The 20,343-nt window shown below is 48.9% G+C and overlaps 1 protein-coding gene across 1 annotated transcript in view; it reads left to right on the top strand.

Annotated features, from left to right (window-relative positions):
* Fam53b (family with sequence similarity 53 member B) overlaps positions 1–20,343 on the top strand; it is a 79,677-nt gene that overhangs the window by 7,284 nt on the left and 52,050 nt on the right. Inside the window, exons 2-3 of the mRNA XM_015498369.2 lie at positions 2,102–2,156; positions 15,399–16,177. Of these exons, the coding sequence (XP_015353855.1) occupies positions 2,102–2,156; positions 15,399–16,177 (834 nt within the window). The remainder of the gene's footprint in view (positions 1–2,101; positions 2,157–15,398; positions 16,178–20,343) is intronic.

Genomic DNA, 20,343 nt, shown 5'->3' with positions numbered 1-20,343 from the left:
GCCTTGTCCTGGGTGCTTCCCTAATACTGGGAACTTGTCTCCCTTGGCAGGCCTGGCACCTGGCAGGGGAGAAGCCCCATTTCTCTCTCTGAACCCTTTCCCTGAGAGCAAGGTGCCTGCCTAGGTCCCATCTGTGAGGGTGGCATAGCCCAGTGGGGGACTCTTTTATGTTTGTCACCCGCTCTTCATTGGGTTACTTTGGTGTGGCTTTCAGCTGTGCATCCTGTAGTGTTAAGTGTCAACCGAGGGGGAGGCAGCTGGAGCTCTCTTTCATGCGTTCCAGATATTTCCACACATGGCTATAGAATAGGAGGTCACATCACTTGGGATCGAAGAAGGTGAGCTAGCCTGATGATGTAAGGATTGTTGTCAACCAAGGAAGGAAGAGCTGCCCTCCACAAGTTCCTTCTGGTTGATCAACGCCAGCTCAGGTGTTTCTCTAGGAAGCCAGCCCTGACTGCACCCCGACCCAGCACACTGGCATAGGCCCCCCATCTCTGTGTAATGTAAAGCCTTGTGTACATGACTGTGTCCTTCCTGAGGCAGAGCTCTTCTTCACCTCTGTGTCCCCAAGCTGGTCATGGTGGACACTGAAAAACTACGGGATAAATGCAGTGGTGTCTAAATGCAGAGATCCCTGGATGGAGCAGATGGGGATGGGTGAGGGAGCTCATGACAAGCACTCTCTTATCTGGGTGAGTCAGGTGTTCCTAGTCAGCCCCACCCTCCTTCCAGGACTTCAAGGATTGGGCCCTGGGCTCCTGCCCACTTCTCAGCCTAGAAGCCTTGCCTGTTCTTGTCGTGGGGGGTGTGAGAGGAAGTTTTGGGGGCTTCCCTCAGAGTTGGAGGTGATTTGTCTGGGGCCATTAGCTGCTTACACCATGGCAAGGTCAGCACCTAGCACAGCCTGCACGTAGATGATTGCCACTTCCTGTCTATTGGGCAAATTAATGAGGGAGAGAGGGAGTTAGTCTTTTGGAATACTTTTTTTTTTTTTAATTTTTTTTAATATTTATTTTTTAGTTTTCAGCAGACACAACATCTTTGTTTGTATGTGGTGCTGAGGATCGAACCCGGGGCCGCACTCATGCCAGACGAGCGCACTACCGCTTGAGCCACATCCCCAGCCCTGGAATACTTTTTAAAAAAATTTTTTTGTAGCTGTAGATGGACAGAATGCCTTTATTTTATTTGTTTATTTTTATGTGGTACTGAGGATCAAACCCAGTGCACCACACATGCTAGGCAAGTGCTCTGCCACTGAGCCCCAGCCCCAGCCCTAGTCTTTGGAATACTTGAGGCAGACTTCCTTCAGGTGCCGATTGGGTGGACTCTTCCTCACCAGCAGCTAGAACAGGAACACCTGAATGTCAGCACAAGGAGCTCCCAGAATATTTCATGCTCAGATTGTCGTGTAGTCATGGAGCGAGTGCAGGGGTATGGGCTCTTCCAGGCCTCCTTGGCCGGTTCTCCACAGTAGCCATCAGTGTTCAGTGGAAGCTAGCTGTGGGCTGTGAGGGAAGATGGAGGATGCTCACAGTGGAAGGGGAAGCCATTGTGAAAATGTAGCAGCCAGGAGTTCAAAGCCATAGCTCTCAGGTTGCGACCAAATGGAACCAGTGAGTTTCTGGTCCAGTCCAATGAGAATGACAGGGGGGCCTGTAGTGCTGTAGCTGCAGAGCGGCCTGTGGAGCAAAGGCCAGTGGTTTTGAGCATGGCAGGAAGACTCCAAGGGGGTTCTGGCAGTGGGAGAGGGCCCTCAGCTCTTCCATGCTGAGAGGCCCTGCCTCTCCCAATCTCTTCCAGCCCTGTACTGAAGTTTGTCCTACTGTTTACCATTGTACCCCCAACCCCTTATCACTTATGTGGGGAGATCCCCTCATGTCAGATGGATCCATCCCTGGCTGGAGATGTGGGACAGTCTAGGTCCAGATCCGTGCAAATGTTGTCTCTTGGAACGCTTTTCTCCTTTCCCCAGTCTGACGCTGGCAAAAGGCAGTTTTCCCTTTAATTGTGACTTTAGCAAGAGATCAGTGCAGAGTCATGTGTGAACGCGCTTCTTATGACTTAAAGAGTGAATAGCTTTTCTGGTTGTTTTCAGCACACGCCAAAGAAGATGAGTCAAGGACCTACCCTTTTCTCTTGTGGAATTATGGGTGAGTAACCGCATGGCCAGGGGCCATCCTCCTCTGGTTGTCACAGCCAGGTGAGATGCTGAAAGCACTTTCTGCACATGAGTCCCAGAAGAGCCCTGGGGACCCTCTGTGTGTTTCCATCCCCAGTGGTGCTGGAAGGTCTGGGGGCTGTTGGGGTGACTGAGGGGACAGAAACTGGGCTGTGGTTTACAAACCGTGTCCAAGTCTTAACATTGAGAGTTTCTGTCTGATTATTATAATTCTTGGTGATTTTTTCATTCAGGAGATACAGCTAACATACAAAGTAAAAATCTCATATAGCTCCATTTCCCAGTGATAACTGTCGGTACTTTTATGCTTGTTTTTTGCATTTTTTTAACGTAGACGAGTCTATGATGAACATATAATTATATAAAACTGTATTTGTTTTTCCACTTGGTAGTTCTGCAGCATGAAAAGTATTCATTTCATGTATTTCGATGGTCTGCAGTACAGCATTGTGTGGATGTATCAAAATGTCCTTAACAATAAAATTTCTGTGGCTTCTGGGTAAAGGTGCTTTTGAATTTTCTGTTGTCATTACAGTGACTAAGTGTCTGAGTCTTGTCTTTCACATTATTCCTTGGAGCTAGTTCCCAGGAGGGGAACAGAGAGGCCAGAGGGAAGGGACCTCTTTCCGGCTCTTGATTTGGGCTGTCGGTCTGCCTTCTACAGGGGGTACCTCAGTCCTCTCTTGCCATACACATGTGACTTGCTATTTCTGATAGGGACCAAACAGGTGACCGTATCGGTTATGTGGATTTCTTGATGCTTCAGATGATTGGGCAGAGTATTTACTTTTGCTCTCTCTCCATGACACTCCTGTCCCCCTCTGGGGTGTCCTTTCAGATGACACATCAGCTCAGAGACTGGACTTTGACAGTGGGCATTTACTATTTACTGTAGGCTGAGGGTTGTGTGTCTTGGGAGGAGCAGGTCAAGTCATCCTCGCCTTCCTTTCCCAGCCCCTTTCCTGTGTGCCCAGTGTTTCCTTTTCCTTCTTTTGAGGCATTTCCTGTAGATGAGACATGAGAGTGGAGGAGCACTGGGTCTGTTGTGGTGAGCACTGTGCGGGGTGCTGAACCAAGCTTCTTGTACGCCACTCCAAAGATGTGCTTATTCACGTAGGAGGAAACTGAGGTCCCTTGGAGGCAGACTTGAATCAGGTGGGGGAGAAGGAGACGTTTCCTTCTCAGTCACATGCCACAGCTCTGGGAGAGCTGGGTGGTCCTCTTTGATGCTACCACTCAGAGGAAATGGAACCAGAGATCACCTGCCTTGGAGTGCTATGTGACACACTTTTGAGGCCTGTCCCCACATGATTGAATACCTCCTTAGTGGTTAACGGTTTTCAAACCCTCTGTGTCCCAGCATGTGGCCTGCAAGCCTGCTGTCTCTCCTTTTCCTGGGACAGTGTCATGACTGAGTTGCCGCCTTCCGTGTGCCCAAGAGAGAGGGAAGGAATCCTTGAGCACGCCCAACTCCCAACCTGTGACTTCAGCTTAAAACAGCCAGACTATTAACCTGGACAGTTGGGATGGTGGCCTTGATTCAAGGCTGTTTGTGCTTTAGGCTTCCCTGGGCTTTAAACTGTGTGAACCATAGTAAGGTGAACCCTCCTGGGGTGGAGGCAGTGTTAGGTTTGAGTTGTCACATTGAACTTCTTAACTTCTCTGAACCTCAGTTTCCTTGTCTGCAAAATGGCAATCACAATAGCACCCATGTTGTAGGCTTGTCGTGAGGACTCTGTGACATTGTTTTGCAAAGAGATTAGTATAGTAGGAGCATTTCATGAGTAGTAGTTCAAGAGGGGACTGAGACCTAAGTTGAGGATCCCTCTTCCAGAGAAGGGGCCTCCAAGTCTAAACAGAGGGACTGTGGTGGTTTCCACTGGAGAGGGGGTGAGGGAGCTGCCCTTGTAGGGGTGGATTCTCAGGCCCAGAGACTGAGGGAGAGAGGCCTGGGGAAGGAGTCATGTGGGCAGACGCTTGGATTGCCTGCAGCCTGCTTTGTCCTGGGGAGGCCAGGGCTTGCAGGAGGTATCAGGCTATGTCCCCCTATTCTTGTTAGAAGAGTAGCCCTTTAGGAGCTCTGTTCCTGTGTTGGGGCCTCTGCTCTGTAGGGCAGTTGCTGAGGCACTGCCTGTCGGTCCAGGGAGCACCAGGGGTGGCTGTGCAGGTGGTGGGTCGCGGGCAAGCCCGCATCCTGCTCTGCGTCTCTCTCTCTCTAGTGCACCATCCTTCTCTGACTCAGCCTCCTCCTGTGTTTGGGACCCTGCCCTGTGTGATGGCGCATTACCAAGGCTTTGCACTTACCATGGTTGGTTGCAGTGGTTTATTCTAGTAGGTATAATTGAGTACCTATCGTATGTCAGGCACTTAGTGCTGGGTAGAGCAAACTAGGGTCTGTACCTACCTGCAGCGAGATTGCTGTCCTGCTGGAGGAGAAAGAGCAATAGTGAATTCCCCAGAGCACAGGCCCAGCTTGCAAGACCAAGGAGTCCTGAGAGCCACAGGCATGTCTCCCTGTCTTCCTATCCCATGGCATCCCCTCGGCCAATCATAGGGATTCAGAGAGACAGCAGCACCCTAGAGGTGCCACTAGGTTCCTTCTGCTTCCAGAACTTTCTGGCACCTGCTGGGTGTGGGTGTCAGCAGTCAGGAGCCCCCCAGGCCCCTGTGCTGGTGAAAGCTCAGGTTATTTCATCCCATTAACCTGCGGGTCCAGGTGTTGCGGCCCTACCCTGCTGTGAGGACTAGGAGTGCACCCGGTTGTGAGATTTCATCTTGGGTGGGGCTGCTTTTCAGTGGCGGGGAAGAGAACACCCTAAGGGACTGGCTAGACTTTTTAAGCTGGTTTTGGGCCCTTCCAGGGCTGGACAATGCTGAGCAAAGATAAAGTGCCAAATTATTATAATCACCCACCCCCAGCCAGTCTCCCAGAGATAAAGGGCTCTAGTGCGGGCCTTGATCAGTGGAATTCTCCCATGAGGGCTGGGGACTGTTGGCCCTGTGACTTGGGGGTTTCCCCTCACCCCATGTAAGGGTCCTAGCTGAAAACCAGTATGAGTCTGGGTTCCATAAATGCTCTGAAGGAAATGCCAGCAACTACATTGGCAGTATGACTGTTGCTGCTTCTTAGAAGGCCCCCTCCCGAGTGGCTGGGCCTCCTCTGCTCCCACCCAGATGAAGTGCGTTACTAACATAATCAAGTGCTCAAAGCAACAGGTTTTTTTTTTTTTTTTTCCCCTCCTCCTCTCAAGTACTTCATGCTTTGTGATTTCGAGCTGGATACCAGGCCTCTCCCCACCGTTGTCCCCCAGTCTAGTTTGGGGCTTAGTACAGAGAAGTGTTTTTGTGCTTTTCCAAAATAAGGGAGAAAACAAAGCCAGGGTGAGGTGCCAATGGGAGAAGCCGGGCAGAGTGGAGCCCAGCCCTGCCTTCCTGCTCTGTGTCTGGCTGAGGCCTTTGGGGCGCCAGGCTTGCCCCATCACTGTAGGTCCCTTCTAGCAAAGGCCAAGTTTTTCTGGTTTCCTTTCTCGCCCCTCAGGTCATCCCCAGCCCAACTTCTGTGCTGAATTGAAATTTCCTTTGCAGATAGCTTCTCTGGGGAAGAGCCCTACATGACCATGGACTGTGCTCCCGACACAGGAAACCTGGGCCAGGAGGCAGCTCTGTGGGTGCAGCCCACCCTCTTATCAGCTGGCCAGTCTGGAAGCCACCCTCCTGTTCTGACATTGACTCCTGCTGGGTGCGGGGAAGGGAATCCACTAGGTTGGGTGAGGCAGAGACTGCACACGGAGCTTTAGTTGCTGGTCCCTCTAGATCCTCTGCCATTTGCAGTGGGGGCTGCTGCTTTATGCTGGCCTGGGGGTCACACGTGTACCGGTTTAATCTTATTCGGTAAAACAGGGCAAGTGGGGTGAGAGCAGCCTCCATTCACCACCCTCAGCTAATTGCAGCCATTAAACGAGTTCTGTGTTGCAGGGACAATGGACACCACACATTCCATTTTCCTCGCCACTCAGGCGAGGAGAAGACCTGGAAATCACGTAAAATGTGAGAAAGCGAAAGCAATGCCAATTATTTCAAAAAGGCCACTAGGAAAAGTCTTGTAAATACAAGTCAATGGACAGAGAACAAAACAATTCATATGCTAAAAAAAATTGGCTGGAAACCCATAATTACTTTAGGAGTTATGGTGATAAATTATTTATTAATGTAAATGATTTCACAGGCAAAGAACATAGAGGAAACTTGAGCAGAAGGATCATACATTATGTATAAAAAGGAATTGTAAAAATATTACAGCACCCCTCCTTGTGCCGCCTGGGCTTAGGTTTGTCAGCATTTTAATTATAAGCCCTTACTTCAGTGTTTAATTACTTGGCTGTTAAAGTCTCCTCTGTACATAAGAGGGCTCTCCCCGGGGGCACTCTCTGGATGGATTTTTACAGGGGAAACCAGTTGGCTGTGTTGAGCTGCATAGGATGCAGAGATTCTGCTTTGAGATTCGGTAACTTGCCATCGTCTAACTCCACCGCTGTTCATCATCGACGGTGGAATGTGATTGCATCTTGTGTTCAGGAGCGGGCATTTAGAGACTGAGTGTTTTGGTTTCTTAGAACAATCAATCAAATGAATGGAATACAGTGAAAAATAGCAGAAACAAAATTAGCTGCTTAGGCCCCACTTTTGGTCTCTGCTGCCTTTTCTGTCTTTCAGAGATTGCCCTTTTGAATTTGGTCATTGGGCCAGGGCCTTCTCTTAGAAACCACTTATTTCAACATAGGCCAGCAAGAGATTTGTTCTCACTGAAAACTTGACATCCAAATACAAGCATGCATATGTACAATTAAAAAAATTTTTTTTGTAATTGTGTATGGACAGCATGCCCTAATTTTATTTGTATGCGGTGCTGAGGGTTGAACTCAGTGCCTCACACATGCTAGGCAAGCGCTCTTGCCACGGAGCTACAGCCCTAGCTCGCATATGTATGGTTTTTTTAAATCACTTTTTAAAAATTATTTTGAATTTACCTTTATTGTGATCTATGTATGACTTTTAAAATCTCTAGAATAGCCCAAGATTTGTCTGTATATGGTGCTTTAAATTCTTCCTTGCACCATTTATGAGTTTCAGAAAGTATTTCTGGAATAAACTACAGAATGGAAGTAGACATGAAATGGAGATGGTGTGTGCTAGCTGTTTACAGTGACAAGTGAGAAAGGGTCCTTCTGGACTGCCTTGTCATACAGGTTGGGCTGACGTTGGGTGGGAGGACCACGATAATGCCAGAGGATAGGCAGTGGCTACTGCAGGCTGCCTTTGGGTGCTGCACCCTCCATGGAGAAGGATGTCAAGGTAGACAGCCTGACCTAACTCAAGAGCATGGCCTTGGGATTGCAGGTTAGGTTTAAGTCTGAGCTCTGGTTTGCTAGTTGTATGTCTGTGGGGGAGACTTGACACTGCTCTGAAACTTGGTTTCCTCACCAGTAAAGAGGGATTGCTGACAACTCTAGAGATGAGTAATGTGCTCGGGTCACACACTCATGCTCTTTCCCAGCCTCAGCAGGAGCCCAGTTATTAGTTAGTACTAGGGGTACTAGTTAATGGACAGCTAATATGCCATTATTGACATTTTCCCAAAGAGCTCTTCCCACTGTCAGTGCCCCTGGCAGTGTAAAGCACCCGCCTTGCTGTGTGCAGCTGCCCATTTCATAAGCTCTCTGCACATCCACATCCAGGGAGGACTCCAGAGCCATGCACCAGACTGACCTTTCCATTCCTTCAGAGTTTTTGTTGCCATGGTGAATACTAGCTGTTGCCTACACATTTATGAATACTCCTGGGGGATGAAGGAGAAGGTCCCTGCCAGAGCTGAAAAGTCTGTCACAGAGCCTTGGTTGGAGAGGCTGAGGCCCATACTCCCAGCTCCCAATCTTGTTTGTTTTTTACACCTTGGCAATCTCACTGGGTCCCATTTTGCAAGTGCAAAAACTTCCCACAAGTTGTGGTAGCTGCGATGGGCCATCCCTGCTGTGCAGGTGAGGGAGGGCTCTGGGAACCATTCTGAACCCCTATCTTTGTCCTTAGCAGCTTCTTTGGCTTCTTTCAGAGTCCTGCAGGCCAGTCTTCCTGCTTTCCTACATGGAGTCCCAGTGGAGTGTCCCTCGTCCCTCATATGAGGAGCTGGGTGTCTTATGTCACTGTCCCTGAACTCAAGACACAGCTACCATTTTGTTGTCCATTACAGGAAAGCTGGAAGGATGAGAGGCTGCAGTCAGGCTGGGGAAAACCCAGGAACCTTTCCTCCCAACACAGCTCTCAGTTGAGTCTCTATTCTGGTGACACAAAGAAGACCTCCAGTGGGACAGGAGCTCTGAAGTCCATTAAAAAAACAGATGACACCATAGTGGGCACTATCATGTTTTGCCCTTCTTGTCCTTCCATGTCTTGCATAAGGTCACTTTAGCAAAGCTGCCTCAGGCAGAGTCCTTGTAGCCAAGACCAGGCTCGAATAGGGCAGCCCTAGAGCAGGAAGTGGTCTTTACAGCCCAGGTGGACAGGTGCAAAATCTGGAAACCAAGCTGGGTGATCTGGTGAGAGGCTGCTCCCTGGGCCTCAGAGGCTACTAAAATCTTGCCTCTTGGTTGTACACTTAAGGTGCTTAACCTTTTCTAGAGACCACATTTTGCTGTGGTTATGTCATTTTAATGGACTGTCTAAAACAGTACAGAGATCTCCAGAGTTATCAAATTCTTCTATCTTTTGAACATAATAAGGCTTATAGTCCCCCAAGAATCTGGGCCCCTGGGAATTTCCCTTTGAGTTTAAGGGCAGAAATGGAAACAAGAACATTCGAGGTCAAATGCCGTTTGTGTTGCTTTGAGTGTTTTTCTTTCTTTGAGCTCTAGCTCTGTGCACCAAGGACCTTCTGCCCTCCTTGGTCAAGGGTTGGCAGGACCAGATCCTTATGATTGTGACTTTGGGATTGGAGTCCTTGTCTCCATGTGTGTGGGCATTTGATACTGTGGTGCCTTGCAGCGCAGACAGAAGTCAGAAACTTGAAGCTTAGTCCTCGGGTATCAGCTTTGGAAGAGTCCTTGGTCACCTAGTTCATCTGAAAAAAGGACTGGGCCTCAGGGTGGCTGCGTGGCTGGCCCTCCTATTTGTAGGCAGCGTGTTAGGCTGTATGGAACGCGTGTACTCTCGTGCATAATTTTAGATTTGTGAAGGGAGCTCTCTGGGGATTTCAAAAAGCTTTGGGTACCCCTGAAGGCTAAAGTAATAGAGATGGCATGGAGTGACCAGCTGGTGCCCACGCTCAGGCTGGGTGCTGTTGCACTGTGCCCTGCTCTGGTGGTACCTTGGTATCGGGCTCGAGGTGAGTGGAGAGCTCCTTGTGAAGCTTTGGGCCATAGTGTGACCTCTGGGGAGATGGTGGTGGCTTCAGATACTTCCTATTCACAGGAGTTAGTTACCTCTTAGGCCCCTACCAGTGGTTGTCTGTTTAGAGCTCTGCAACTTGAAGCCTGGAAGGGCCCTACCAGCCTATGCAATATGAGCCTCCTAAGTGAGCCTTCTCTATGGCTGTACTTCCTATAATCAACCAAACCAAAAGCAAAACAGAAACATCAACTTTCAAAGATGTTGAGTCCAAATTTTTGGGAACTGGAATCATCGACCCTGCAGAAGTGCCCTGAGTCTGGTTGGTGGTCTGACTGTGCTGCTGTTCTGCTGTGCAGCCTGAAGTCTGGAGCAGTGGTTCTCAGCATTTTTATATTAAAGTAACCCAAAGAGCTAATTAAAATGCAGATTCCTACCCAAAGAGATATCGATTTACAAGTCAGGGATGGAGCCCAGTAAGCTGCATTTTAACAAACAATCCCCCTCCCTGGGGATGTTCCTGCACTTGTTCCAGAAACCACAGTTTGGTTGTGTAGAGAATATAGATGCTGTTTCCAGCCTAAGTCTACAAAGATTGATACCTGACTGCAGAAGAGCTAAGCCCAAAACATAAGAATGTTTTCCAGGCTGGAACGCAGTGGAGCACACCTGTAATCTAGCACCTCAGGAGGCTAGGGCAGGAGGATTTCAAGTTGAAAGCCAGACTCAGAACTTAGCAAGGCCCTCATCAAAATAAAAAATTAAGGGGCCGGGTGTGTAGCTCAGTGGTGAAGCCATGCTGAATTCAACGCCCAGACCTCCCTGCCCCCACCAAAAAAAACAAAAAAACCCCAAATTTTCTGGTGTTGGCTTACTGAAATTAGTGTAATGATGGCCACCGTTTTTGAGAGCCTATTCCAGGACCTGTACTGGGCCCTTATTTTCTTCACACAGCAGTTCTGAGAGATTAAGGAGCTTGAAGCACTGAGGTTTGAACCAAAGGCCATGCCCCTTTACACCACACAAAGTGACCTCCCCATGTCCACAACTTGTTGATTTTAAAGAATTAGGGTTGTTTGTGTAGAAGTAATATTGAGTGGGGGGGCCGGGCACCTCATGGGTCTTCTCAGAGCCCTACCGAAGCCCTTTTCCCTTGCGAAGTGTGATATTGGGGACTAGTGGGGGGTAGCGTGCCATTAAATATTTGCTTCTGTTCCTGTTTCTTTTGTCTGATGACCTGACCCAACAAATTGCTTTCTGTTCCCTGAGTGAAAGGGGGCAACACAGGGCTAAACATAGCATTGATTGTTTCTACTTTCTCATATTGTACTTCTCAAGGTGATAAAGATAGAGACAATTACAATATTATCTATACTGCAGACAGGACAAGTGGCCACCCGGCTGGTGTTGATACACAGTAGCAGTTCTTTGCATTTTCAAAGTATTTTAGATATAACTCCACTAACCAGTCTCCTGGCTGCTTCACATGTAGCCATCTGTGGCCCAGATGCAGGGGAGAGTTCAGCAGGCCCAGGTTGGACCTGCCTGGCCAAGGAAGGGTCACTTGTGTCAAGGAAAAATGATAAGCAAGACCCAGTGAACCCCTGTAGCCTCCTTTGGATTTTGTCACCCATTCCTTCCATCACTCCCCTCACCATGCTGTGGGCCCCACTCAGTGCTGTGCGCTGGGAGCCATGCTGGGCTGTGCTCTGGAGCTGGTGGAGAGTGGTAGACATGTAAGCAGATGATTAAAGCTCATGCGACATATAATTGGAAATCTAGGCAAATTGCTGTGGTTGCACAGGGGGTCATGTGGAGGAGGAGGTTTTGATTCTTAAATTGAAGAATCAGAGGTTCTCTTAGTGGAAGGAAGATAAAGTCAGAAGAACATTCCAAGTTGTTTTGAAAGTATGAAGGCATTAAAGAGCGGAAGTCTGGGGGAAGACTGTGACCATGGTCACATTGTGCTCCCACAGAACCAGTGGACTGAGATGAGAACTGACTCTACGTGATTCTTCCCTACAACGAAGAACTCTTACATATTTAGGTCATATCAGTTACTGTTTGCAAGCAGGATGCAGTAGAGTTCACCATTCAACCCCAAGACCCACTAGGGGCTTGTTGTCAGCCTCAAGTCCCTGTTGATTGGACTCGCAGCCTCTGCATTCAGATTCACCTATGTTCATTCCTGCAGTCTCAGTTGTGAAACCTTTTAGTTTCATAGCGAATTGCTGGCGTGTAAGGGTCACTCTCCAGGGTTATTTATCCTAAACCAGGAGAGGTATGATTTGAGGGCTGATTGGGAACTTTCAAGGGTCATTTTGACTCTGCATGATTCTGGTCTGACTTCCAGTGTCATAAGAAGTTTGGTGTCTGGGGTGAAGGGTGTGCTGGGGAAATAGTGGTCAGGCCTGCATGCCAGGCTGAAATGTCTGCATCCCAAGAGGCAATAATGGACAATTGCCAAGAGGCCAGACCACAGAGGTGGAGGCCGCAGGAAATTTTCTAGAGCCAGTGAGGAAGTGGAACTGTAGTTGGGAGTCCCTGAGGGATCCAGTTAAAAAGTGCCACCATCACAAGGCAGCCATGGGAGGGAATGCACTGCCAGTTGAGAGAAGTGCCAGGTTCACATTTATGTGTCTCCCAACTCCTCCCTTCTCGTGATTTCCCTTAAGATGGGGAAAATTCCAGGCCAGTGTAACAAAAATGGAATAGAAAGTGTCATCCTCAGAGGATGGGATCAGTCTCTTCTCATTTCATGGGTTTTTTGAGGTCTGGTCAAGACACAATCTGGCAGGTGCCGTAGGCGCCTAAGTACCGGCCCGTGTAACCGTCTTGAGGCCCTCACTGTGCTGTGGCTGGGCCCAGTGGTTCCTTTCTCAATCCACCATGTTCCTGGCCCATGTGGCACCATAGTACCTTGCCCCCAAAGAGAAGTTGGTGGCCAGCAACTTCTGTAAACCCAAAGGAACAAATGCAGAGGAGGACAAGGGTTAGGCCCTGGCCCTGGCTCTGGTGCTGGCCGTGCTTCACTTCCTGAATTAAGGCAGAACTCAGCACCAGTGGACTTAATGGTAAGAGCTTTCACATACTGGCTAACACAGTTCTCAGAAGATTTGAAAATTGTAGAAAAACAAAAATAATAAAATATCAATCAAGCAAACATTGACCCATCAACTATTAACATTTTGGTTTATTTTCTTCTTCATGTATAACATAGTACATATTTTACTAAAGAGAAATCAAACAGTCTTATATTCTGCTTGTGTGTGTGTGTGTGTGTGTGTGTGTGTGTATGTATGTGTGTGTGTGTGTGTCTGTCTGTCTGTCTGTGTTTTACTGGGGATTGAATTTAGCCTTGCACAATTTGGCAAGTTCTCTTCCACTGAGCTACACCCCCAGCCCTTTTTTATTTTGAGACAGAGTCTCACAAAGTTGCCAAGGCTGTCCTCAAACTTGTGATCCTCCTGCCTCAGCCCCATGGTAGCTGGGACTACAGGTGTGCGCCATTGTGCCCAGCTTATGTCCTGTTGCTGCCTCTTAGCATCACACTGCTAGCATTTCCCCATGCCCTTAAATAGCCTTGAAACTGCTTTTCACACTCTGTGTTATTCCTTGACAATTCACTTAACCAGCCCTCTACAGTAGGACTTTTAATTATATTTATCATTTTGCTGTCACTAAGTCATTCTGATGAACATTACCACACATAGGTCTCCCCTTTTTCTTAGAACAACTTTTTTCCTTCTTAACATATGGTCAAGACTTAGCCCATGTTAGTTTATATTTCTTCTAATTTTACTTTATTATTTTAATTAACTTTGACCTGCTGACTAATGTCAAATTGAAACTTTTAAAAGACTGGTGAATATTCCAGGGGAATGCATTTCATGAAGAGCGAAGATATATTTGAATAAAAAGATATTTACTTGTAATGTTTGTGTTTGGAAGTTATTTATCAAATGCAGCTGAAGAAACAGGTATTGCACTTGCTATGGTCAAGATCTGGGAAGATACTGGGATGAGTGAATTGGATGTTTAGCCACAGTTCTGCTTTGTTCTCACCTGGCTTACAGAAGATTTCTTTCCTGTGTTTTCACCATCTGAGATCCTTCATGGATAGGTTTCTCCTTGTGTCCCCAGTCTAGGGTCCCAGCTCCTCAGGCTTGTGTCTGTAATGTGGCAGGTGCCTGAAAGGAAGAAGCATCGCACTTAGCCCTGATGTAGCTTTTCCTGTGGCTCCTGGACTTGCCCTTGGGTTGCATTGTTCATCCCCCTTGAAACCAGCATGGTAGCGGCTAATTGTGATGTTTGTTTGGGACCTGTCTCTTGGTACTCTTTGAGAAGTGGCAGTGAGTAAAGGAGTAATTCTCATAGTCCTTGCTGCTGGAGCATGTGTCGTGTGTGGGTTAAATCAGTTTTCTAGACCTGTAGCACAGCTTTCCTGATCTGAAGCTCCCGAGGCAGGGCTGGTGTCAGGCTCACTTGTGCTTCCCTTCAGCACACTAGTGAAGTGAAGAGACCATGGGCTCTGTATCATGTCATTTGTCAGTTGTAGACCTGGGCCAGATACCAAACTCCCCCGAGCCTCAGTCTTCCCATCTGGGCCACGGTGGTCCCTGCACACAAGGTGCAGTGCGGCTCTTACCCAGGGTGGATGCTCAGTGACTGATCCCCTCTGCGAAACAGCGAATGCATTTAAATACCTGCTGAGCATCATTTCAGGTTTTATTTCTACCCTTGTGCTGTGTGCCTGACTGAAGCCATTCATTATTGACAAAATTTATAAATATACGCAGGTTAGAAAAGATAGGAAGTACTAATATGTTGATTCCTGAAAGCATAGGAATTTGACATTTGAAATTAATTTCTTAATTCTGCTTTTGTACTCTAAGCCTGAATACAGGGACTATGTCAAATTTATCTTTGCATCTCCTAAAATTCCCAGCATATGCTTGATTTTATAGTAGAAAAACTTGAATATTTCAATAAAATAAAAGTTCAAGTGCAAATTCAGCATTTTATAGCAGGGTTAGCTTATTTATTCATGCATTTAAGTAGAGATCCGAATGTGTAAATTTAAATTGAACCCTGAAGTCTGTGCAGCCCAAGACTTGCTCTTACAGATTTTAATTGCTTTAAATATCCTCAGTTTCAGGAACGAATCAAGTGAACACACAGAACACGCTGTGCACACAGAACACGCTGTGATTGGTAGCTGTTGTTGATGTTGTTGAGCATTTTGATGGAGGGGACATAAATCAGTAATAAATTCAGTTTCTGTTTTTAGCAAGGGCTTTAAAGATACAATTCGGATGAACTAACCCAGCAGCACCCCAACCCCCTTTTAATGTTGACCATCTGAAGTGCCGGAAGTTTTGACTTTGGTCATGGTCTTCTGCCAGGGCATCCAGTCCTGTCCTAAGAGCAATAGAGAACTGAATAGGGACTTAGTAGATACATTGCCCTGAGTCTACCCCCAGCCAGGGCAGGGTACAGAGCAAGACATTTCCTGCTTGTAAGAAGAGAAAGAACTTGGAGTGAAAAACAGCTTGCATTTTCCCGAGAGACAGTGCAGTATGGTGGGAAAAAGGCCTCTCAGAAACGCCAGCTGTGTCTGAATCCTAGGCCACGCTCTGCTTCTAGCCCAGCATGCTGACACTCGCTTCCACTGTCTCAGCCTCAGTTTCTCATCTGAGAAATGAGGTTGAACTGGAGGTTTTTTTAAGGGCCTTCTGACTCCCATGTGGAAAATAGGCTGTTGGTGTATAGGAAGAGAGAGCTGGTGTGAAGGCCTCTCAAATCCTGTTTTTTCTTTTTGTCATTTATGCACCAGAAAATGACAGATGGCGAGACCTGGACAGGAAGTGCCCTCTTCAGGTTGACCAGCCGAGCGCCAGCATCTGGGAATGCCTGCCTGAAAAGTGTCAGGACGGCACACTGTGGCATCAGGAGGCTGTGACTGCCTGTGCAGTGACCAGCCTGATCAAAGACCTCAGCATCAGTGACCACAACGGGAGCCCCTCAGCACCCCCCAGCAAGCGCCAATGCCGGTCACTGTCCTTTTCTGATGAGATGTCCAGCTGCCGGACGTCATGGCGGCCCTTGGGGTCCAAAGTCTGGACACCTGTGGAGAAGAGACGGTGCTACAGCGGGGGCAGCGTCCAGCGCTACTCCAACGGCATCAGCACCATGCAGCGGAGCTCCAGCTTTAGCCTCCCTGCCCGGGCCAATGGGCTTTCCTCACCCTGCCACCAGGCGGTATTGCACCACCGCTTTGGGGGACAACCCTGCCAAGTGGCACCAGGCTTGGCCTCCTGTGGACAGGCAGGTGACACCTGGACCCCCGACCTGCACCCCACAGGAGGGGGCCGGCTAGACCTGCAGCGGTCCCTCTCCTGCTCACATGAGCAGTTTTCCTTCGCGGAATACTGTCCACCCTCAGCCAACAGCACACCTGCCTCAACACCAGAGCTGGCGAGACGCTCCAGTGGGCTCGCCCGCAGCCGCTCCCAGCCATGTGTCCTTAATGACAAGAAGGTTGGTGTAAAACGGCGGCGCCCTGAAGAAGTGCAAGAGCAGAGGCCTTCCCTAGACCTTGCCAAGATGGCACAGGTAGGTGCCACAGGGGCCTGAAGGGGGCTGCAGAAGCACTTGGTGCTCAGTGGATGGAGCCTCTGTTGGTTCTAGTCTGTTCCAGCCAAGTGCACAGTGCCACTTTCAGAAGTGCCCAGGAGTGGGTTAATTCCCTTGTCTTTAAAATCCTGTTTAAAGAAGATGAATTCAAGTTCATTTTTAAAAAGTGTCCATTTCTTTCCATTTAAAATGAGACACGCTCTTTCCCTGTGGTGCGCAGTGCTAGTGGGTACAAGAGCAGACAGATGGCGAAAGGCGGCGTCAGCAGGCAGTCCAATGTGAGGACTGTGAGATCCCCTCCCAGACCTCCAGGCAGCCCTCTTGGAACCACCCCTGCAGCCACCGGAGACACACTACATTCAGTGTCTCTAGGATTATGCTGATCCAGGCAGTGGATAATGGTTTTAGGAGCAAGGTGGGGAGTAGGAGGTAGCTCGTGGGGAGTAGGAGGTAGCTCGTTTCTTTGATTAAACTGCAAAATGTTAGACTGCCGAGAAACGATGACCACTGTCCTCTGTGCCGTCTCTGTAACGATTCTCATTGTTTGCTATAGGAGAAGCCTCTGGCCAAGTGCCTCTATCCCTTGGATTTTGCCCTCTTTATTTTGGGCCCTGCCTTGTGCCAACACTGATCTTGGGTACTGATTTGAATGAGGTGAACTTGGAGTTAATCCCCCATTGTCAGGACAGTCCCTGAGTTCAGAGTTGGCTGTATTTGGTTCTTGCCTGGGAAGCCCAAGGATGCCAGCTGGTCAGTGAGGCCCGGGATACAGATGGGTTGGTCCTTGGTCTGACTGTTGGCTCTAGGATGGGTGGATGTGGTGGACAGAACGTGCCCTCTTGCTCTGTTGCCACTGATTCTGGTCTTACGTAGAGAAACACTGATCACTGCTTGGTTTAAGGTGAACAAGGCCTGTTTGCTGGTAAGGGTGTTCTCAGTGGCATTGGTCTTGCTTCTGCAGCACTGTGGCCAGATCCAGGGTGGCAGACTGGTGGTGCCTGTTCTGTCCCAGGTGGGCACAGCCGATCCCCTTCAATGCCTATTACTATCATCCCAGATGGGCTTCCTTCTGCTTTGGAAAGATGCTGCAGTTTCTGTTCATGGAGTTTCCTTCTCTCCCCATTAATCCCCCTCCCAGCTTAGAGGTGCCCCATGAAAGAGGAGGTGCAGGTCCATCCAGTCTAGAGTCAGGCTAGACTCTGGGCCCTGGCTGAGATAGCTGGAGGGCAAGTTGATGACATTCCCATGTCTTTCCTGTGTCCTTGGGCCCACTTGGGAAAGAGGCTGGAGGAGTGTAAGGCAAAACTACTGCCCCCCTGATCCAGCTTTCATGTCTTTCCTCTTGACTCTGGACATGCCCTCTCTCCTTGCTATGTGGTAGACATTTGGACTCATCTCACTGGACCAGGATTGAGCACTTGCATTGAATACCATGAGGAAGTTTCCTTCTCCAGAGAAATTTAAATAGGTAAAAAGGCTGAATAGGTGACAGCTTTGAGTGACTTCTGAAGGATGCCCAGAACCCTGAGTTCTGGGTTCAATACACAGCCTCAGTTAAATTTTTAAAGCCAAGCTTTTTTTTTTTTTTTTTATTATTAGCTAATGAGCTGGAGAGGTAATAAGAACAGTTTACACGTGTTATTACACTTTACTAGCTACAGATTGGAGTAACACCGCTGACATCACTGGAGACACTTTCCAGCCTCACTTGGGTAGAAACCATTTTAAAATGCATGGCTTGGTGGGCCGGTGCCCCGGTATATAGGTTGCTTCATCTGCTCCAGGTGGGCCTCTAAGATCCAGGAGTGCACCCTGGTGCCCGAGGAACCTGCCCTGGTTCAGCCCATCTGTCCTTGGCCACCTGCTCTGCAGCAAGTCCTGGATAGGACGGAGCACAGGAGAGGTTGAGAGGGGCTCCTTGGAGGGGTGTGTGCCTAGCAGCCTGTGACCAGAGTGCTGGGGATGGAGCCTGTGGAGCCTGAACTATCTCTGCCTGGCATGTGACCCTGCCAGCCCTTCCTCCACTGGGCTCTGTGCTCTGTGCTCTGCCTGTTTTCAGTCCCCCATTGGGGAATTTATAGCCCCAGGAGTTAGGCCTTGTTTTTCCAAGAGGCCCTGAAAACCAGGCCTAGGGCAATTCTTAGGTGTTTGAAAAGAACTTTGGACTGAGCCAGGACAATGTTGGACCCTGGGCCTGGGTACCTAAGGAGCGGGATTTTCCCTGGGGACCTGCACATTGCCGGAGAGTGGCTAAGGTTGAGCCAGTTGCCCAAAGACCCTAGCCTCTGTGTGCAGGGCTGCCCGCAATATTTGTAAGTTCCAGATGGTAGGTAGGGTTTGTGCCTGTGGGAGAGGGGCTTGTACCCAGGCGTGGAGCCAGCCATGCTTCTTTAAGCTCGCCCAGAGACTCTGTCACAAGTCTTTGATCTTGGTTTATACCTTTGTTTCACTTGAGCATTCTTGTGAAGGAGCCCCTTTGCATGTGGCTTCTGGAACCAGGTGCATGAACATTTCAGATAAAAGGTGCAGAGTACCTTTTCAGTTAGGCCTTTGGAGCAGCTGGGCATTCTGATAAAGAAACCCCAGCTCCCCAGAGGAGCTGACTGAAGCCCAGGCCTTGGGACCCAGAGCAACCTGAGGGCATATGAGGATGGGGGCTTCCTACTAGCACTTAAGAGTGGCCGGGGGCCGGGGTTGTAGCTCAGTGGTGGACCTGATTTTGATTCTTAGCACCACATATAAATAAATAAAATAAAGGTCTAAATTTAAAAAAAAAAAAAAGGAGTGGCCAGAGTGGTAGCAAGAGCTAGAGCCCCCCCCCCCCCAATCCCAATCTGCTGGTAGAAATGGGGCCAGGGAGAGACCCAACAATCAGACGGCAATGGAGGCAGAGAGTGCTGAGAGCCTGCCTTGCATTCAAATGCATCGTAGCTGGGTTTGGGAGGAGCCAGTGTCCTGGGTGTAGACTCTGGTAGAAGCAGGTGTGACCTCAGGGCTTGTCCATTCCAGCCTTTCTTGGGAAACAGGGGCTCTTATGATTCCTAGGCCTGCCAGGGCCCTTTCAGACATGGTCTTCACTTTAGGATTTGCATGTAGAAGGAACATTGATGAACCAGAAGGCCTCTAGAAGAGGGACTGGAGGCAGGAGCCCTGGACAAATTGTTTGACATCACTGTGCAGCAGACACCATAGCCACCACCAACAGAGGACTGTGGGAGGAACAAGGGAACTTCTATATTTGTGGGATGTGTTTATGTACGTGAGTGCATTGTGCACATGTGTATCTGTACCTCTGTGGGTGTGTGTCTTGATCTGTTTGTGTAGGTATGTGTATCTGTGTTGGTGCATGTGTGTGCAGCTCTGTGTGCACACATACACACACAGTGCATTGGCTGACACAGGATGAGGGCTCACAGATGCATATTATCCCCATCACACCACAGGCCTGAATGGGGGAAGGTGGGACTATGGCCACTCGAGAGGCAGAATTGAGACCGAGGATGGGTTCTGGGAAGTGCACTAAGACTATCATAAGAACTCCCTTTTTTCACCTTTCCTCCTGTCCTTGTCACTTCCTACTTCTTGTTCAACGTCCCTTTGTCTCATCTTCTTTCTTTGGTAAATGGAAGAAGGCCTGCTGGCCACATCCCTGCCCGCAGCCCTGCCCAGCCCAGTCTGCCATGAACTCTGTGTTAAGAGCCAAAGATTATAGAATGGTGATAGCATCAGATCTTCCCCTACTGGAGGAAGTTGGCTGTGTTCTCATCTGTTTATCGACCCTTGAAGCAGGGTGGAAGTATCCCAGGAGCCACCAGCCACCCCCTTCCCAGCTGTATCTTTTGGGTACAGCTGTCATTAACAGTAGTGGAACCCTTGTCTTTCAGCAGTGAGGATGAGGTGCAATGGTGGGGGTGGAGACATTGTTTTCAGATTGTCTCTGTTTAGATGCTCTTAAGACCCCACTGTCTAGATTGTGGGCTGTGATACCAAATGAGGCTGCAGGTGCCCTGGCTATCTGGACCCTGAGTGAGGGAGCGGACTAAATGAGGAGCGCCCCAGAGGGGGAGACGATGCTAGGCCCTGGTCCAGAAATGTCTGCCCTCCCCGTGTTTACAGTGAGGCTGCTTGGCTCCACAGAGGCAGCC

Source organism: Marmota marmota, unplaced genomic scaffold (assembly GCF_001458135.2).
Source record: "Marmota marmota marmota unplaced genomic scaffold, marMar, whole genome shotgun sequence".
Classification (NCBI taxonomy): domain Eukaryota; kingdom Metazoa; phylum Chordata; class Mammalia; order Rodentia; family Sciuridae; genus Marmota; species Marmota marmota.
This window is presented reverse-complemented; position numbering and strand designations above follow the sequence as displayed.